The 13,649-nt window shown below is 41.5% G+C and overlaps 2 protein-coding genes across 9 annotated transcripts in view; one reads left to right on the top strand and one right to left on the bottom strand.

Annotated features, from left to right (window-relative positions):
• NDUFA9 (NADH:ubiquinone oxidoreductase subunit A9) overlaps positions 1-10,100 on the bottom strand; it is a 44,482-nt gene extending 34,382 nt beyond the window's left edge. Inside the window, exon 1 of the mRNA XM_041736373.1 lies at positions 9,961-10,100. Coding sequence (XP_041592307.1) covers positions 9,961-10,009 — 49 coding nt within the window. The 5' untranslated portion in view covers positions 10,010-10,100. The remainder of the gene's footprint in view (positions 1-9,960) is intronic.
• The window catches only part of AKAP3 (A-kinase anchoring protein 3), a 34,375-nt gene continuing 30,818 nt past the window's right edge, over positions 10,093-13,649 (top strand). For 2 of the 8 annotated variants that reach the window (XM_041736367.1, XM_041736365.1), the window contains exons 1-2: positions 10,110-10,501; positions 10,826-11,049. The gene's annotated coding sequence lies outside the window, so the exon portion shown is untranslated. Of the gene's footprint in view, positions 10,502-10,825; positions 11,050-13,649 lie in introns of all 8 variants that reach the window. The other 6 variants (XM_041736368.1, XM_041736372.1, XM_041736369.1 and 3 more) reach the window with 6 other exon arrangements.

Below are 13,649 nucleotides of genomic sequence, written 5' to 3'. Positions count from 1 at the left end.
TTATAACTGTAGGTTTGTACCTTTTGACCACTTTCCTCCAGTCCCCCCTCCTGCAACCCTCTGCTTCTGGGAACCACAAGTCTGAGTTCTTTTTCTATGAGTTTGGGTTTTTTTTTAATCCTATATATAAATGAGATCATACAGTATTTGTCTTTCTCTAACATTTCACTTAGCAGAGTGCCTTCAGTGTCGATCCACAGTGACACAAATGGTAGGATTTCCTTGTTTTTTTTATGGCCGAATAATATTTCATCGCATATAAATACCACAACTTCTTTATCTGTTCGTCCCACAATGAATACCTAGGTTGTTTTCATGTCTCAGATATTATAAATAATGCTGCAATAAACATGGAGTGCAGATACCTTTTTGAGTATTTTCATTTCCTTTAACATATTAGCAGAAGTGGAATTGCTGGATCATATAGTAGCTGTATTTTTAATTTTGAAGAAGCTTCATGCTGGCCATAGTGGCCATTCCCTTTCCTCCACATCCTCGCTAACATTTGTTCTCTTGTCTTTTTGATCATGGCAATTCTAAAGTATGAGCTGATACCTCACTGTAGTTTTAATTTGCATTTCCCTGATGACAGATGATGTTGAGCACCTTTTCATGTACCTGTTGGCCTTCCACATACCCTCTCTGCCCATTTTTAAATTGGGTTATTTGGAGGATTTTTGCTATTGAGCAATAAATTGGTTTGAGAAATAGAGAGGAATATCAGAAAGAATAGATTTCTGTGTGAAGCACATAACACTTGTAACAATGCAGATGTGGGAATGAAAAAGCCCAATGCAGGGAACAGAGGATTTACCTGGAACAGACTCTGAAACCTGATAACGAATGAAAAAATAAAGTTGACATACATGCTCGAAGCAGAGGACTGTTAGTAGAGAACATTTTTTTTTAAGAGTATAGTTCAGACAACATAAAGCTATTGAAAATCATCAAAACTAATGACAAAATGAGTGTTTCTCAAACCTCTGTTTCTTTTTCATAGGCTTGGGTTCGTGGATTAGAAGGAACCCTCTAAGTTTCTGCATCAGTGTTTAAACCTTCTCCACATATATATGCAAGGAGACCACGTGGCCTTAGTGTGGACATCTGCAAGGTTGGGAAACACTACTTCCACTACTGCAGACCATTCTCACTGGAGCCACTCTACCAGAAGGTTCCACCACATGAGAGATCAATGATTGTTTCCCAGCAGCTTTGATCCCTATGTTCCTCTGGAATGACCAAGAACAAATCTAACCCCTCTCCTGCATTTAAGTGCAGTGATGGTATCTCTGCTAAGTCTTCTTCAGATTTCACATCCTCAGTTCCATCAACCCTTCTTCATTCGGCAGAGATGTAAAACTCCTTCGGAATCACACTCCCAATTTTCAAGTCTCTTGAAAGAGGGTAGAGTTTTTGAGCAAGCTACCTAACTTTCAGGGAGTAAGTAAAAAAACAACTAAACAGTTTGCTGATAAATTTCTGCTCCATTCAACAAACTGTTTGTCAATAGCATTGGCACTTTGTAAACTTGGGGAAAACTAAAAGAAACAAATAGGAATGGCTTTAGAAAATCTGTGTCTGAAAAAAAGAAAGAAGGAAGGAAGGATGGTAAGTAACTAAATAAGTCTGTGTCTGTTTTCTGCACATGATTCTCCAGTGGCACTCTGCCCAGAAACCATGAGTTTTTCCCTATCCAAAAGCATGAAATTAGAGAAAAAGCCTAGCTTACTGAACAGTGACTGAAACCACAAAGATGAAAAACACCTATTGCAGACTGGACACATAACAAACTTATCACAATAACAGCTAAATTTACAAAGCTGTTAGCAGATGCTGGCCATTGTTCTATGTGCTCAGTAGGTATTATCTTATTTAATACTATTCCTACTGTCACATTACAGATGAGGAAACTCAGGCTCAAAGAGTTTAAGTGACTTGCCTGGAAAGCCAGCAAAGGAAATTGAAAAGCAGCCCAGTAAGGTAAGGGGAAAACAAAAGGAAATGGTATCCAGAAGACAAATGAAGAAAGGGACTGACAGAGGTAATAGTTAGCTCTATCAAAGGCTGCTGAAAAGTAAAATAGGTTGGGGATAGAGGATCAGAGACCTAGAAGATACTGGTTTTGAATGCCTTTAATAAGAGCTATTTTATTGCAGTAGGAATGACAGCCTAACCCGAGCAGGCAAGAGAGAATGTAAGGCAAGGAAGTGGGATAAAGAGTATCAATGATTCTTCCAGAGAGACATAATGTAAAAGGGGCGGGGGAGGGACTAGAAGAACATGAGAACAGGATTTGTTATTTATTTATTTATTTATCTGTTTGTTTGTTTGTTTGTTTATTTTAAAGATTTTATTTATTCACAAGAGACACAGAGAAAGGCAGAGACACAGGCAGAGGGAGGAGAAGCAGGCTCCACGCAGGGAGCCCAATGCGGCACTCGATCCCAGGACTCCAGGATCACGCCCTGAGCCAAAGGCAGATGCTCAACCACTGAGCCACCCAGGCGTCCCAGGATTTTTTATTTAATATGAGCTATTATAACTTTTTCTTAAGGTTTTATTTCTTTATTCATGAGAGACACAGAGAGAAAGGCAGAGACATAGACAGAGGGAGAAGCAGGCTCCCTGCAGGGAGCCTGATGTGGGACTCGATCCCAGGACCCCAGGATCATGACCTGAGCTGAAGGCAGATGCTCAACCACTGAGATACCCAGGTGCCCCTTATTATAACATACTTATACACTAATGGAAATGATCCAGTAGAAGGAAAAAAGTACTTAGAATAGTGTCTGGTATATAGTTTGAACTACATAAATGTTAGCTATTGTTATTATTACTGAAAATGTTTTTCATTTCAAAATTATATCATATTTTTGTATCCACTGATTCCTCTTACAAAACCCACTTTGGGGACCACTGGACTAAACTGCTTGACTTGCAAAGTCCTCCACTATTTGATCCCATCTAACACATTCAATTGTCTTTCCTACTATTATTCCATATATACCGGTCATCATTTCACTGCCTCCTACGTACTTTGTGATTCTATTCTCATCACCTTGTCCTTGCCCATGTCAGGAAAATGCCTAGCTTCTCTGAATTTCCAAATCATGACAACTCTTAAAAAAAAAAAAAAAAAAATCAGTGGAAGCACTGCAGTTCTCCACTGGTCTTCCAATCTTCCCTCACTACTTCAAATGATACTAATCTTTCCCTTTTCTGATTTCCTATGGTATTTAGTAGTCTCTCCACATTTCGTCATATATAACTGTTTTATGCAGTTCTGTTTTATAGAGTTTTGGTTATGTTACCACTAGACTTGCTCTCCAGAGTTTATGCAAAAGCTTACTTTACCCAGAGACAATAAAGCATAGCAGTTAAGAGCACAAACTACAGGTTCAGTTTTTTTAAAAAAAGTAAATTAAAGCAAAAATATTTATGAAAATATTTAGGACTATAGTTAGCAGATAGCCAATAGCAAATGGCAGTTATTTTCATTCATGATCTACATCATGTCACAGCAATGTAATACCTTCACAAGAACCAACAAATGTCTTTGCAAAGAAGTCATGGCTACATAACCATCCACTATAAATGATGTGAACCAATCACCTTTCCAGTGGTAGGCAGGAGCTCTACCCAAGATGGAAAACAGGAAAGCATCCCCCAATTACTCCCGACTTGCTCCTCTGCCTAAACATCAGAATGACTTGTGAAATTCTTTAAAACCTAAAGTGCAAGGAGACAATCTCAAAAATTTTGATTCAAAGCTCTGCGATGAGTCTCCATTTCTATCTTTTCTAAAGCACTAAAAATGATTCCGACATGCTGCAGCTCATTTTGAGAGCAAGTGGGATTTGATAATGACTTGAATGCACCACGGAAAAACACAACTTCTAGAGGCTAATTGGGGCAAATCAGTGAAAGGGCGGAGCGGGAAGAATGATAATGAAGTGTAACTGCATTCCCCATTTCCTGGCTCTTCTTGCCTCGCCTCCCGAGTGTAGGGGCAAATGTGTATTTTCAAAGTGAGGGCCATGACAGCAGATCCCATCAGAAGGGAAGGAAAAATGAACAACGTCAAGATGTCCCGAAGCTATTGCTGTTATTACTGAAAATGTTTTTCATTTCAAAAGTGGTCCCCAGAGTGGGTTAAACCCTAGGGTGTCCCCTACTCTTCCCTCGCGCCCCCAACCCCCGGTGCCTCCAGCTAATACACTGGACACATGCAAGAATGCTTTTGAGGGGGGAGGGGCAAGATGGCGGAAGAGTAGGGTCTCCAAGTCACCTGTCCTCAACAAATTACCTAGAAAACCATCCAATCATCCTGAAAATCTACGAATTCGGCCTGAGATTTAAAGAGAGACCAACTGGAACGGTACAGTGAGAAGAGCTCGCGCCTCTATCAAGCTTGTTTTTGGCCACTCTGCACTGAGCAAAATGACTAGAAGGAAACCGCACCTCAAAAAAAAGAATCAGAAACAGCCCTCTCTCCCACAGAGTTACAAAATATGGATTACAATTCAATGTCAGAAAGCCAATTCAGAAGCACTATTTTACAGCTACTGGTGGCTCTAGAAAAAACCAAAGGAATCAAGAGACTTCATGACTGCAGAATTTAGATCCAATCAGGCAGAAATTAAAAATCAATTAAATGAGATGCAAGCCAAGCTAGAAGTCCTAACGACGAGGCTTGACGAGGTGGAAGAACGAGTGAGTGACATAGAAGACAAGTTGATGGCAAAGAGGGAAACTGAGGAAAGAAGAGACAGGCAATTAAAAGACCCTGAGGATAGATTAAGGGAAATAAATGACAGCCTGAGGAAGAAAAACCTACGTTTAACTGGGGTTCCCGAGGGCGCCGAAAGGGCCAGAGGGCCAGAATATGTATTTGAACAAATCCTAGCTGAAAACTTTCCTAATCTGGGAAGGGAAACAGGCATTCAGATCCAGGAAATAGAGATCCCCCCCCTAAAATCAACAAAAACCGTTCAACACCTCGACATTTAATAGTGAAGCTTGCAAATTCCAAAGATAAGGAGAAGATCCTTAAAGCAGCAAGAGAAAAAAAGTCCCTGACTTTTATGGGGAGGAATATTAGGGTAACAGCAGACCTCTCCACAGAGACCTGGCAGGCCAGAAAGGGCTGGCAGGATATATTCAGGGTCCTAAATGAAAAGAACATGCAACCAAGAATACTTTATCCAGCAAGGCTTTCATTCAAAATGGAAGGAGAGATAAAGAGCTTCCAAGACAGGCAGGAACTGAAAGAATATGTGACCTCCAAACCAGCTCTGCAAGAAATTTTAAGGGGGACTCTTAAAATTCCCCTTTAAGAAGAAGTTCAGTGGAACAATCCACAAAAACAAGGACTGAATAGATATGTTGACACTAAACTCATATTTATCAATAGTAACTCTGAACGTGAACGGGCTTAATGACCCCATCAAAAGGCACAGGGTTTCAGACTGGATAAAAAAGCAGGACCCATCTATTTGCTGTCTACAAGAGACTCATTTTAGACAGAAGGACACCTACAACCTGAAAATAAAAGGTTGGAGAACCATTTACCATTCAAATGGTCCTCAAAAGAAAGCAGGGGTTGCCATCCTTATATCAGATAAATTAAAATTTACCCTGAAGACTATAGTGAGAGATGAAGAGGGACACTATCTCATACTCAAAGGATCTATCCAACAAGAGGACTTAACAATCCTCAATATATATGCCCCGAATGTGGGAGCTGCCAAATATTTAAACCAATTAATAACCAAACTGAAGAAATACTTTGATAATAATACACTTATACTTGGTGACTTCAATCTAGCTCTCTCTATACTAGATAGGTCTTCTAAGCACAACATCTCCAAAGAAACGAGAGCTTTAAATGATACACTGGACCAGATGGATTTCACAGATATCTACAGAACTTTACATCCAAACTCAACTGAATACACATTCTTCTCAAGTGCACATGGAACTTTCTCCAGAATAGACCACATACTGGGTCACAAATCGGGTCTGAACCGTTACCAAAAGATCGGGATAGTCCCCTGTATATTCTCAGACCATAATGCCTTGAAATTAGAACTTCATCACAACAAGAAGTTTGGAAGGACCACAAACACGTGGAGGTTAAGGACCATCCTGCTAAAAGATGAAAAGGTCAACCAGGAAATTAAGGAAGAATTAAAAAGATTCATGGAAACTAATGAGAATGAAGATACAACCGTTCAAAATCTTTGGGATGCAGCAAAAGCAGTCCTGAGGGGGAAATACATCGCAATACAAGCATCCATTCAAAAACTGGAAAGATCTCAAATTCAAAAGCTCACCTTACACATAAAGGAACTAGAGAAAAAGCAACAAATAGACCCCACCCCCAGCAGAAGAAGACAGTTAATTAAAATTCGAGCAGAACTCAATGATATCGAGACCAAAAGAACTGTGGAACAGATCAACAGAACCAGGAGTTGGTTCTTTGAAAGAATTAATAAGATAGATAAACCATTAGCCAACCTTATTAAAAAGAAGAGAGAGAAGACTCAAATTAATAAAATCATGAATGAGAAAGGAGAGATCACTACCAACACCAAGGAAATACAAACGATTTTAAAAACATATTATGAACAGCTGTACGCCAATAAATTAGGAAATCTAGAAGAAATGGACGCATTCCTGGAAAGCCACAAACTGCCAAAACTGGAGCAGGAAGAAATAGAAAACCTGAACAGGCCAATAACCAGGGAGGAAATTGAAGCAGTCATCAAAAACCTCCCAAGACACAAGAGTCCAGGGCCAGATGGCTTCCCAGGGGAATTCTATCAAACGTTTAAAGAAGAAATCATACCTATTCTACTAAAGCTGTTTGGAAAGATAGAAAGAGATGGAGTACTTCCAAATTCGTTCTATGAGGCCAGCATCACCTTAATTCCAAAACCAGACAAAGACCCCACCAAAAAGGAGAATTACAGACCAATATCCCTGATGAACATGGATGCAAAAATTCTCAACAAGATACTAGCCAATAGGATCCAACAACACATTAAGAAAATTATTCACCATGACCAAGTAGGATTTATCCCTGGGACACAAGGCTGGTTCAACACTCGTAAAACCATCAATGTGATTCATCATATCAGCAAGAGAAAAACCAAGAACCATATGATACTCTCATTAGATGCAGAGAAAGCATTTGACAAAATACAGCATCCATTCCTGATCAAAACCCTTCAGAGTGTTGGGATAGAGGGAACTTTCCTCAACATCTTAAAAGCCATTTACGAAAAGCCCTCAGCAAATATCATTCTCAATGGGGAAGCACTGGGAGCCTTTCCCCTAAGATCAGGAACAAGACAGGGATGTCCACTCTCACCACTGCTGTTCAACATAGTTCTGGAAGTCCTAGCCTCAGCAATCAGACAACAAAAAGACATTAAAGGCATTCAAATTGGCAAAGAAGAAGTCAAACTCTCCCTCTTCGCCAATGACATGATACTCTACATAGAAAACCCAAAAGCCTCCACCCCAAGATTGCTAGAACTCATACAGCAATTTGGTAGCGTGGCAGGATACAAAATCAATGCCCAGAAATCAATGGCATTTCTATACACTAACAATGAGACTGAAGAAAGAGAAATTAAGGAGTCAATCCCATTTACAATTGCACCCAAAAGCATAAGATACCTAGGAATAAACCTAACCAAAGAGGTAAAAGATCTATACCCTAAAAACTATAGAACACTTCTGAAAGAAATTGAGGAAGACACAAAGAGATGGAAAAATATTCCATGCTCATGGATTGGCAGAATTAATATTGTGAAAATGTCAATGTTACCCAGGGCAATTTACACGTTTAATGCAATCCCTATCAAAATACCATGGACTTTCTTCAGAGAGTTAGAACAAATTATTTTAAGATTTGTGTGGAATCAGAAAAGACCCCGAATAGCCAGGGGAATTTTAAAAAAGAAAACCATAGCTGGGGGCATCACAATGCCAGATTTCAGGTTGTACTACAAAGCTGTGGTCATCAAGACAGTGTGGTACTGGCACAAAAACAGACACATAGATCAATGGAACAGAATAGAGAACCCAGAAGTGGACCCTGAATTGTACGGTCATCTAATATTCGATAGAGGAGGAAAGACTATCCATTGGAAGAAAGACAGTCTCTTCAATAAATGGTGCTGGGAAAATTGGACATCCACATGCAGAAGAATGAAACTGGACCACTCTCTTTCACCATACACAAAGATAAACTCAAAATGGATGAGAGATCTAAATGTGAGACAAGAGTCCATCAAAACCATAGAGGAGAACACAGGCAACACCCTCTTTGAACTCGGCCACAGTAACTTCTTGCAAGATACATCCACGAAGGCAAAAGAAACAAAAGCAAAAATGAACTATTGGGACTTCATCAAGATAAGAAGCTTTTGCACAGCAAAGGATACAGTCAACAAAACTAAAAGACAACCTACAGAATGGGAGAAGATATTTGCAAATGACATATCAGATAAAGGGCTAGTTTCCAAAATCTATAAAGAACTTATTAAACTCAACACCAAAGAAACAAACAATCCAATCATGAAATGGGCAAAAGACATGAAGAGAAATCTCACAGAGGAAGACATGGACATGGCCAACATGCACATGAGAAAATGCTCTGCATCACTTGCCATCAGGGAAATACAAATCAAAACCACAATGAGATACCACCTCACACCAGTGAGAATGGGGAAAATTAACAAGGCAGGAAACAACAAATGTTGGAGAGGATGCGGAGAAAAGGGAACCCTCTTACACTGCTGGTGGGACTGTGAACTGGTGCAGCCACTCTGGAAAACTGTGTGGAGGTTCCTCAAAGAGTTAAAAATAGACCTGCCCTACGACCCAGCAATTGCACTGTTGGGGATTTACCCCAAAGATTCAGATGCAATGAAACGTCGGGACACCTGCACCCCGATGTTTCTATCAGCAATGGCCACAATAGCCAAACTGTGGAAGGAGCCTCGGTGTCCATCGAAAGATGAATGGATAAAGAAGATGTGGTTTATGTATACAATGGAATATTACTCAGCAATTAGAAACGACAAATACCCACCATTTGCTTCGACGTGGATGGAACTGGAGGGTATTATGCTGAGTGAAATAAGTCAATCGGAGAAGGACAAACAGTGTATGTTCTCATTCATTTCGGGAATATGAATAATAGTGAAAGGGAATATAAAGGAAGGGAAAAGAAATGTTGGGAAACATCAGGAAGGGAGACAGAACATAAAGACTCCTAACTCGGGGAAACGAACTAGGGGTGGTGGAAGGGGAGGAGGGCGGGTGTTGGAGGGGAATGGGTGACGGGCACTGAGGGGGACACTTGACGGGATGAGCACTGGGTGTTTTTCTGTATGTTGGTAAATTGAACACCAATAAAAATTAATTAAAAAAAAAAAAGAATGCTTTTGACTTAAAAACTGCTTTTGCGAATGCTACTTTACTTAACCCGCTTCAGAAACTCCCTGACGCTGTGGTATTATCATCATTCCCACTGTAACGTGAAGAACCTGGAATTGAGGCCTGCACAAGGGCATACAGGGAAGCCATTAAAGACTTTCACTATCCTTTTTCCCCATCCTTTTCGGGTTCCTCCCCGCCAGCTCCCGAACGCCCCGCCGCCGGCCACGCGCACATTCCTCGTCACCTCAACCCCTTACAACCCTACCCTTTAGTAGATGTCCCCTACTTCCTCCATTTCCCTTCCCGTTGCTCACGTTCGCTCAGCACAGACCCCTGAGCCGGGGAGGGGAAAAGGAAAGCTGAAAACGACAGGCAGCCCCAGACCTAGAAAGACCAAGGTGCCTGGGGAGTTGGAGTGACCGCTGCGGCACGGCGCAACCCCCAGCACTTCTGATCCCCGTCTCGGAAAGACAACCGGGGGCCGATGTTCCCGGTGACACTTACGTGACATTGGCAGGGCCCGGACAAGCCGGGGGTGAGCGGCGGCCGCCATCTTCTCCCACAACCCCCCGCGGCCGGCGCCCCAACCCAGTACGGCTACCGAGCCGGGCCAAAAGCGATCTTCCGCGCGTGTCTGCGCAGGCGCTGGGTAGGAAGCGAAGGGCGGGCCAGAGATTGGGGCGGCTGTAAAGAGGAGAGCTGGGGAAAGAGAGCGGGGCCCGAGACAAGCAGGAAGCGAGGTGGGACGCAGAGAAGGGGAGGAGGGCAAGAAATGGAGCTGAGGCTGTGCACGTCTGACTGGCCAAGCAGCTCTGCCCTCGGAGCCTGGCCCTTGCTGTACCCTTTACCTGATATGCTCCAAGTGTCTGCTCGAAGCAATCTTCTCTGACGCCCACGGTGGCCCAAGGTGGTCATTCCGCCGCCTGTTTGTTGTCATCACTTCGGTAACACTAATAAGTGAAAGCACTTACCACCACCTGACATGACTGCAGGGATTCTTAACCTGGAGTGTGACTCTGAACCTCCTGAAACGTTCCGTTTTTGGGTGTGTGTGTGCCTCTGCACGTTTTTCTAGGAGGAAACTCAAGATTTTTATTTTCTTACCCGCGGGCCTCTCTGAGAATCTGCGCTGTTGCACAATAAAGGTTTCTGGAGCCCGAGGAGGTGGCAGAAAGGTTAAACGCTCGCAATTTTAACTGTCTCCTTCTGGCCACTCACGTTTTCTGAGTGGAAGACAGGAAGCAGCCGCAGCTTGTCCTGAGACATCTGCCTCAGGTTTATCAGAAAACAAACTAGTTTGGGGCATCTTTCTAGATTTGGCAGTTCTTTCAGCGCTTTGGGGTTTGTTTTGCTTTGTTTTGTTTTTCAGGAAGAAAAAGTCCTGTGAGTTGCCTGGATGGACAAAGTGCCCTAATGAGTAGAGGTTGCCTGTTACTAGGCTCGTTGGCTTGTGGTTCCCCACTCGATGCCACCTCCACTGTTTCTTGAAGCCTCACATGCAAAATTGAATTGGAACAGGAAAGAAGCTCTTGAAGACTCATTCAGTGTTCACCCAGTATCTAAAATTCCCTGATACTTGAGTCTGGGGTCAATGTGAGTACGAAACACCCAACTGGGTCTGATAAACTGACAGACTCCTTTAGCAGCAGCAGCCTCCTGACACCTGTGCAGCGCGCAAGCCTGCTGGTTTACATCTCCAAGTCCAACTCTGTCTCCTGTTCTCAATACTAGTTTCAAAGTGGCATATTGTTGAAAGAGCACTGTCTTAAAACTCAGAATCTTAGATCCCAGTCCTAGCTCTACCAGTTAATAGCTGTGACCTGGGCAAGTTTCTACACCTACCAAACAGAAAGTGGTACCTGTCCTGTTACCTCAGAAGATTATTGTGAGGATCAGATGACATAATGGGGTGTGAAGGTGCTTTGTCAGCTGCAAAGTACTATGTGCATGTGTGTGAAGTTCTATTTAAATAACAGTGAGATATCAAAATCCTAGACTGTTAGAGCTGGGAGGGACCTTAAGAGATGAGTAAACCCAATTTATTTATTTTACAGATGAAGAAACTGAGTCAGTATAAAAGATCATCGATAGTTAAATAGCCTCGTTGAAGGAAGCTGTAACAAACCAGTCACTTTTGAATTCGTTAACAATTTTAATCTTTATCTTGTGGCCTTGACCAAGATTCTTTTTGTTTCATGGAAACTATGTATTAGTCCTGTATTTAATCGTCAAGTGTATGTCGAGTAATATTTCCAAAGAGAATGTGCCAAGAACAAAGTCCTTCTCGAGGATAGAAATTGCCAACCAAATGCCTCTCAGTTTATTCTAGGACATTTCCTCAAGCTGAGGCATTGCAGAGAATGGATGAGTGCTACTGTATCTGACCATTGAAGATAAATTATAACCCAGAAATGGTCAGTTTGGGCAAAATGTCTATAAATTTATTTTTGTTTTATAAAAGGTGAGATGCTTATAACTCAGAGTTAAGGCTGGGTCCACAAAATGAAGTGATTCCATGGGCTTTGCATTAAAAAATTTAGTAGATGCTCAATTTTAATTCTTCCCCTCTGCACCCATCTGAATTTGTTCATACACAATACTCGGTTGTTTTAAGTGCAATTCGTTGGCAAACCACCCCCCCTCCCATATTCCCTGTCTAAATTAGATACTTAAAGGAGAAAATTAATTAGAAGAAAGCAAGCCCAGTCCTTCCAAACTAAGCATCAGAGCAGTGGAGTGTATTTTCACCTATCCTCTTCTCCTTTGACAACTCAGTTTCTGATAGCCTCAGTACTGTTGCTATGGAGACAGTGATATCACCAGTTGCAATTCTGATGTCACTCTTCAGTCCCAACAAGGGGGAGGCACATGGAAGGCTGGAGGAGGAAACAAGATCTTGAGCTGAGCAAGAACATCCCAGCATCTTCACTGACTTTTAAAGTCAAGTCTGGAGTCTTCTGTGGTTCACTATTCCAGTGCTACAGAGGTAGGAAAGTCCAGTGGGCTGCTAAAACGGCCCATTTTCTGAGCCACTGTAGTTAGGAAAATTCAGTGACAAATGATGGTTAACTTTTAATATTTAACCCAGCCTCCCTCTTTGCACAATTTTAATTTTATATCAGAATCTTCTGGAAATAAATGAGCCTCTCCCTCAGTAGCATTACAGCTAAACGTACCATCTTTGCTGCTGAAATTTTCATTTTGTTGCAGATTTGACCAGATCTCCTTGGCCATCCTTTTGGGATTATGAGGGGATCTTATTTCCCACTTCCCAACTTGATGATGAGACTGGAAGCTTAACTACCTGCTGACTTCTCTTCATTGTGTAGCTATTCCGAAAGTTGTGTCTTTTTCTCCAGTGCTCAAAAAACAAAATTAGACTGATATACCACTGAGTCCTGATTCTCATCTACTTTCATCCCCTCTACTGTTATTTCTGAAGCCTTGGCTAGACAACAGAGACCTTGGAAAAGGCAGACTATATATAGCCATGTGAAGAAAGTGTCTGTATTTATGGAGCACCAGAAGAAGAAGCTAAAGGAAAGTGAAAATGGAGGAGATTGACAGAGAGGCTTAATAGTGAACAGTATCACCAGAGGAAAAGACATGCACACACTTCTAATCTTTATTTAAACAAAATCGACTGTGACTGATGTCAGCAAAAATTACATTTATTGAGTGTTACAATGTGCCAAGCACTTAGAGGAAGGGAATGAGAGAGAAAAAGAGAATGGATTTAATTGAATATATTCTTTCTTTTTAAAACCAGTAATAAAATTTGGTTCAATTAACTTTAAAAGCTGATCAGATATGTATCAACCCTACAAAAGCTTCATTTATGTTGCCTGTAATTTGGGCTTTTCTGTGACTTTAAGAATCTTGAGTAAGCAGAAGCCTCTTGCTTATGATGGATATAGGAGAAAACTGTTTTGAGATAGAGCTATAGTCTGAAGTACAGCAGCCATAACCAAATCCCTGTGTTATGCCCTCTCTGGCTGCCATTCACCATTTGCATTCCTCAATTATTGCTGAGGTCTCAACCACATTCGCACTTTTAGGGAGTATTCCCTCTATGGGCCACAGGATCCTTCTATTGGCCATAGAAAAATTTCATAGCTTTTGGGATGTTAACTTGCAGAGCTGCAATATGTAAAGGAATATATCCAATGTTTTTAACACTCCCTTTCTGGGCC

Source organism: Vulpes lagopus, chromosome 21 (assembly GCF_018345385.1).
Source record: "Vulpes lagopus strain Blue_001 chromosome 21, ASM1834538v1, whole genome shotgun sequence".
Classification (NCBI taxonomy): Eukaryota; Metazoa; Chordata; class Mammalia; order Carnivora; family Canidae; genus Vulpes; species Vulpes lagopus.
The sequence above is the reverse complement of the archived record's forward strand: the minus strand, read 5'-3'. Positions and strand labels throughout refer to the sequence as shown.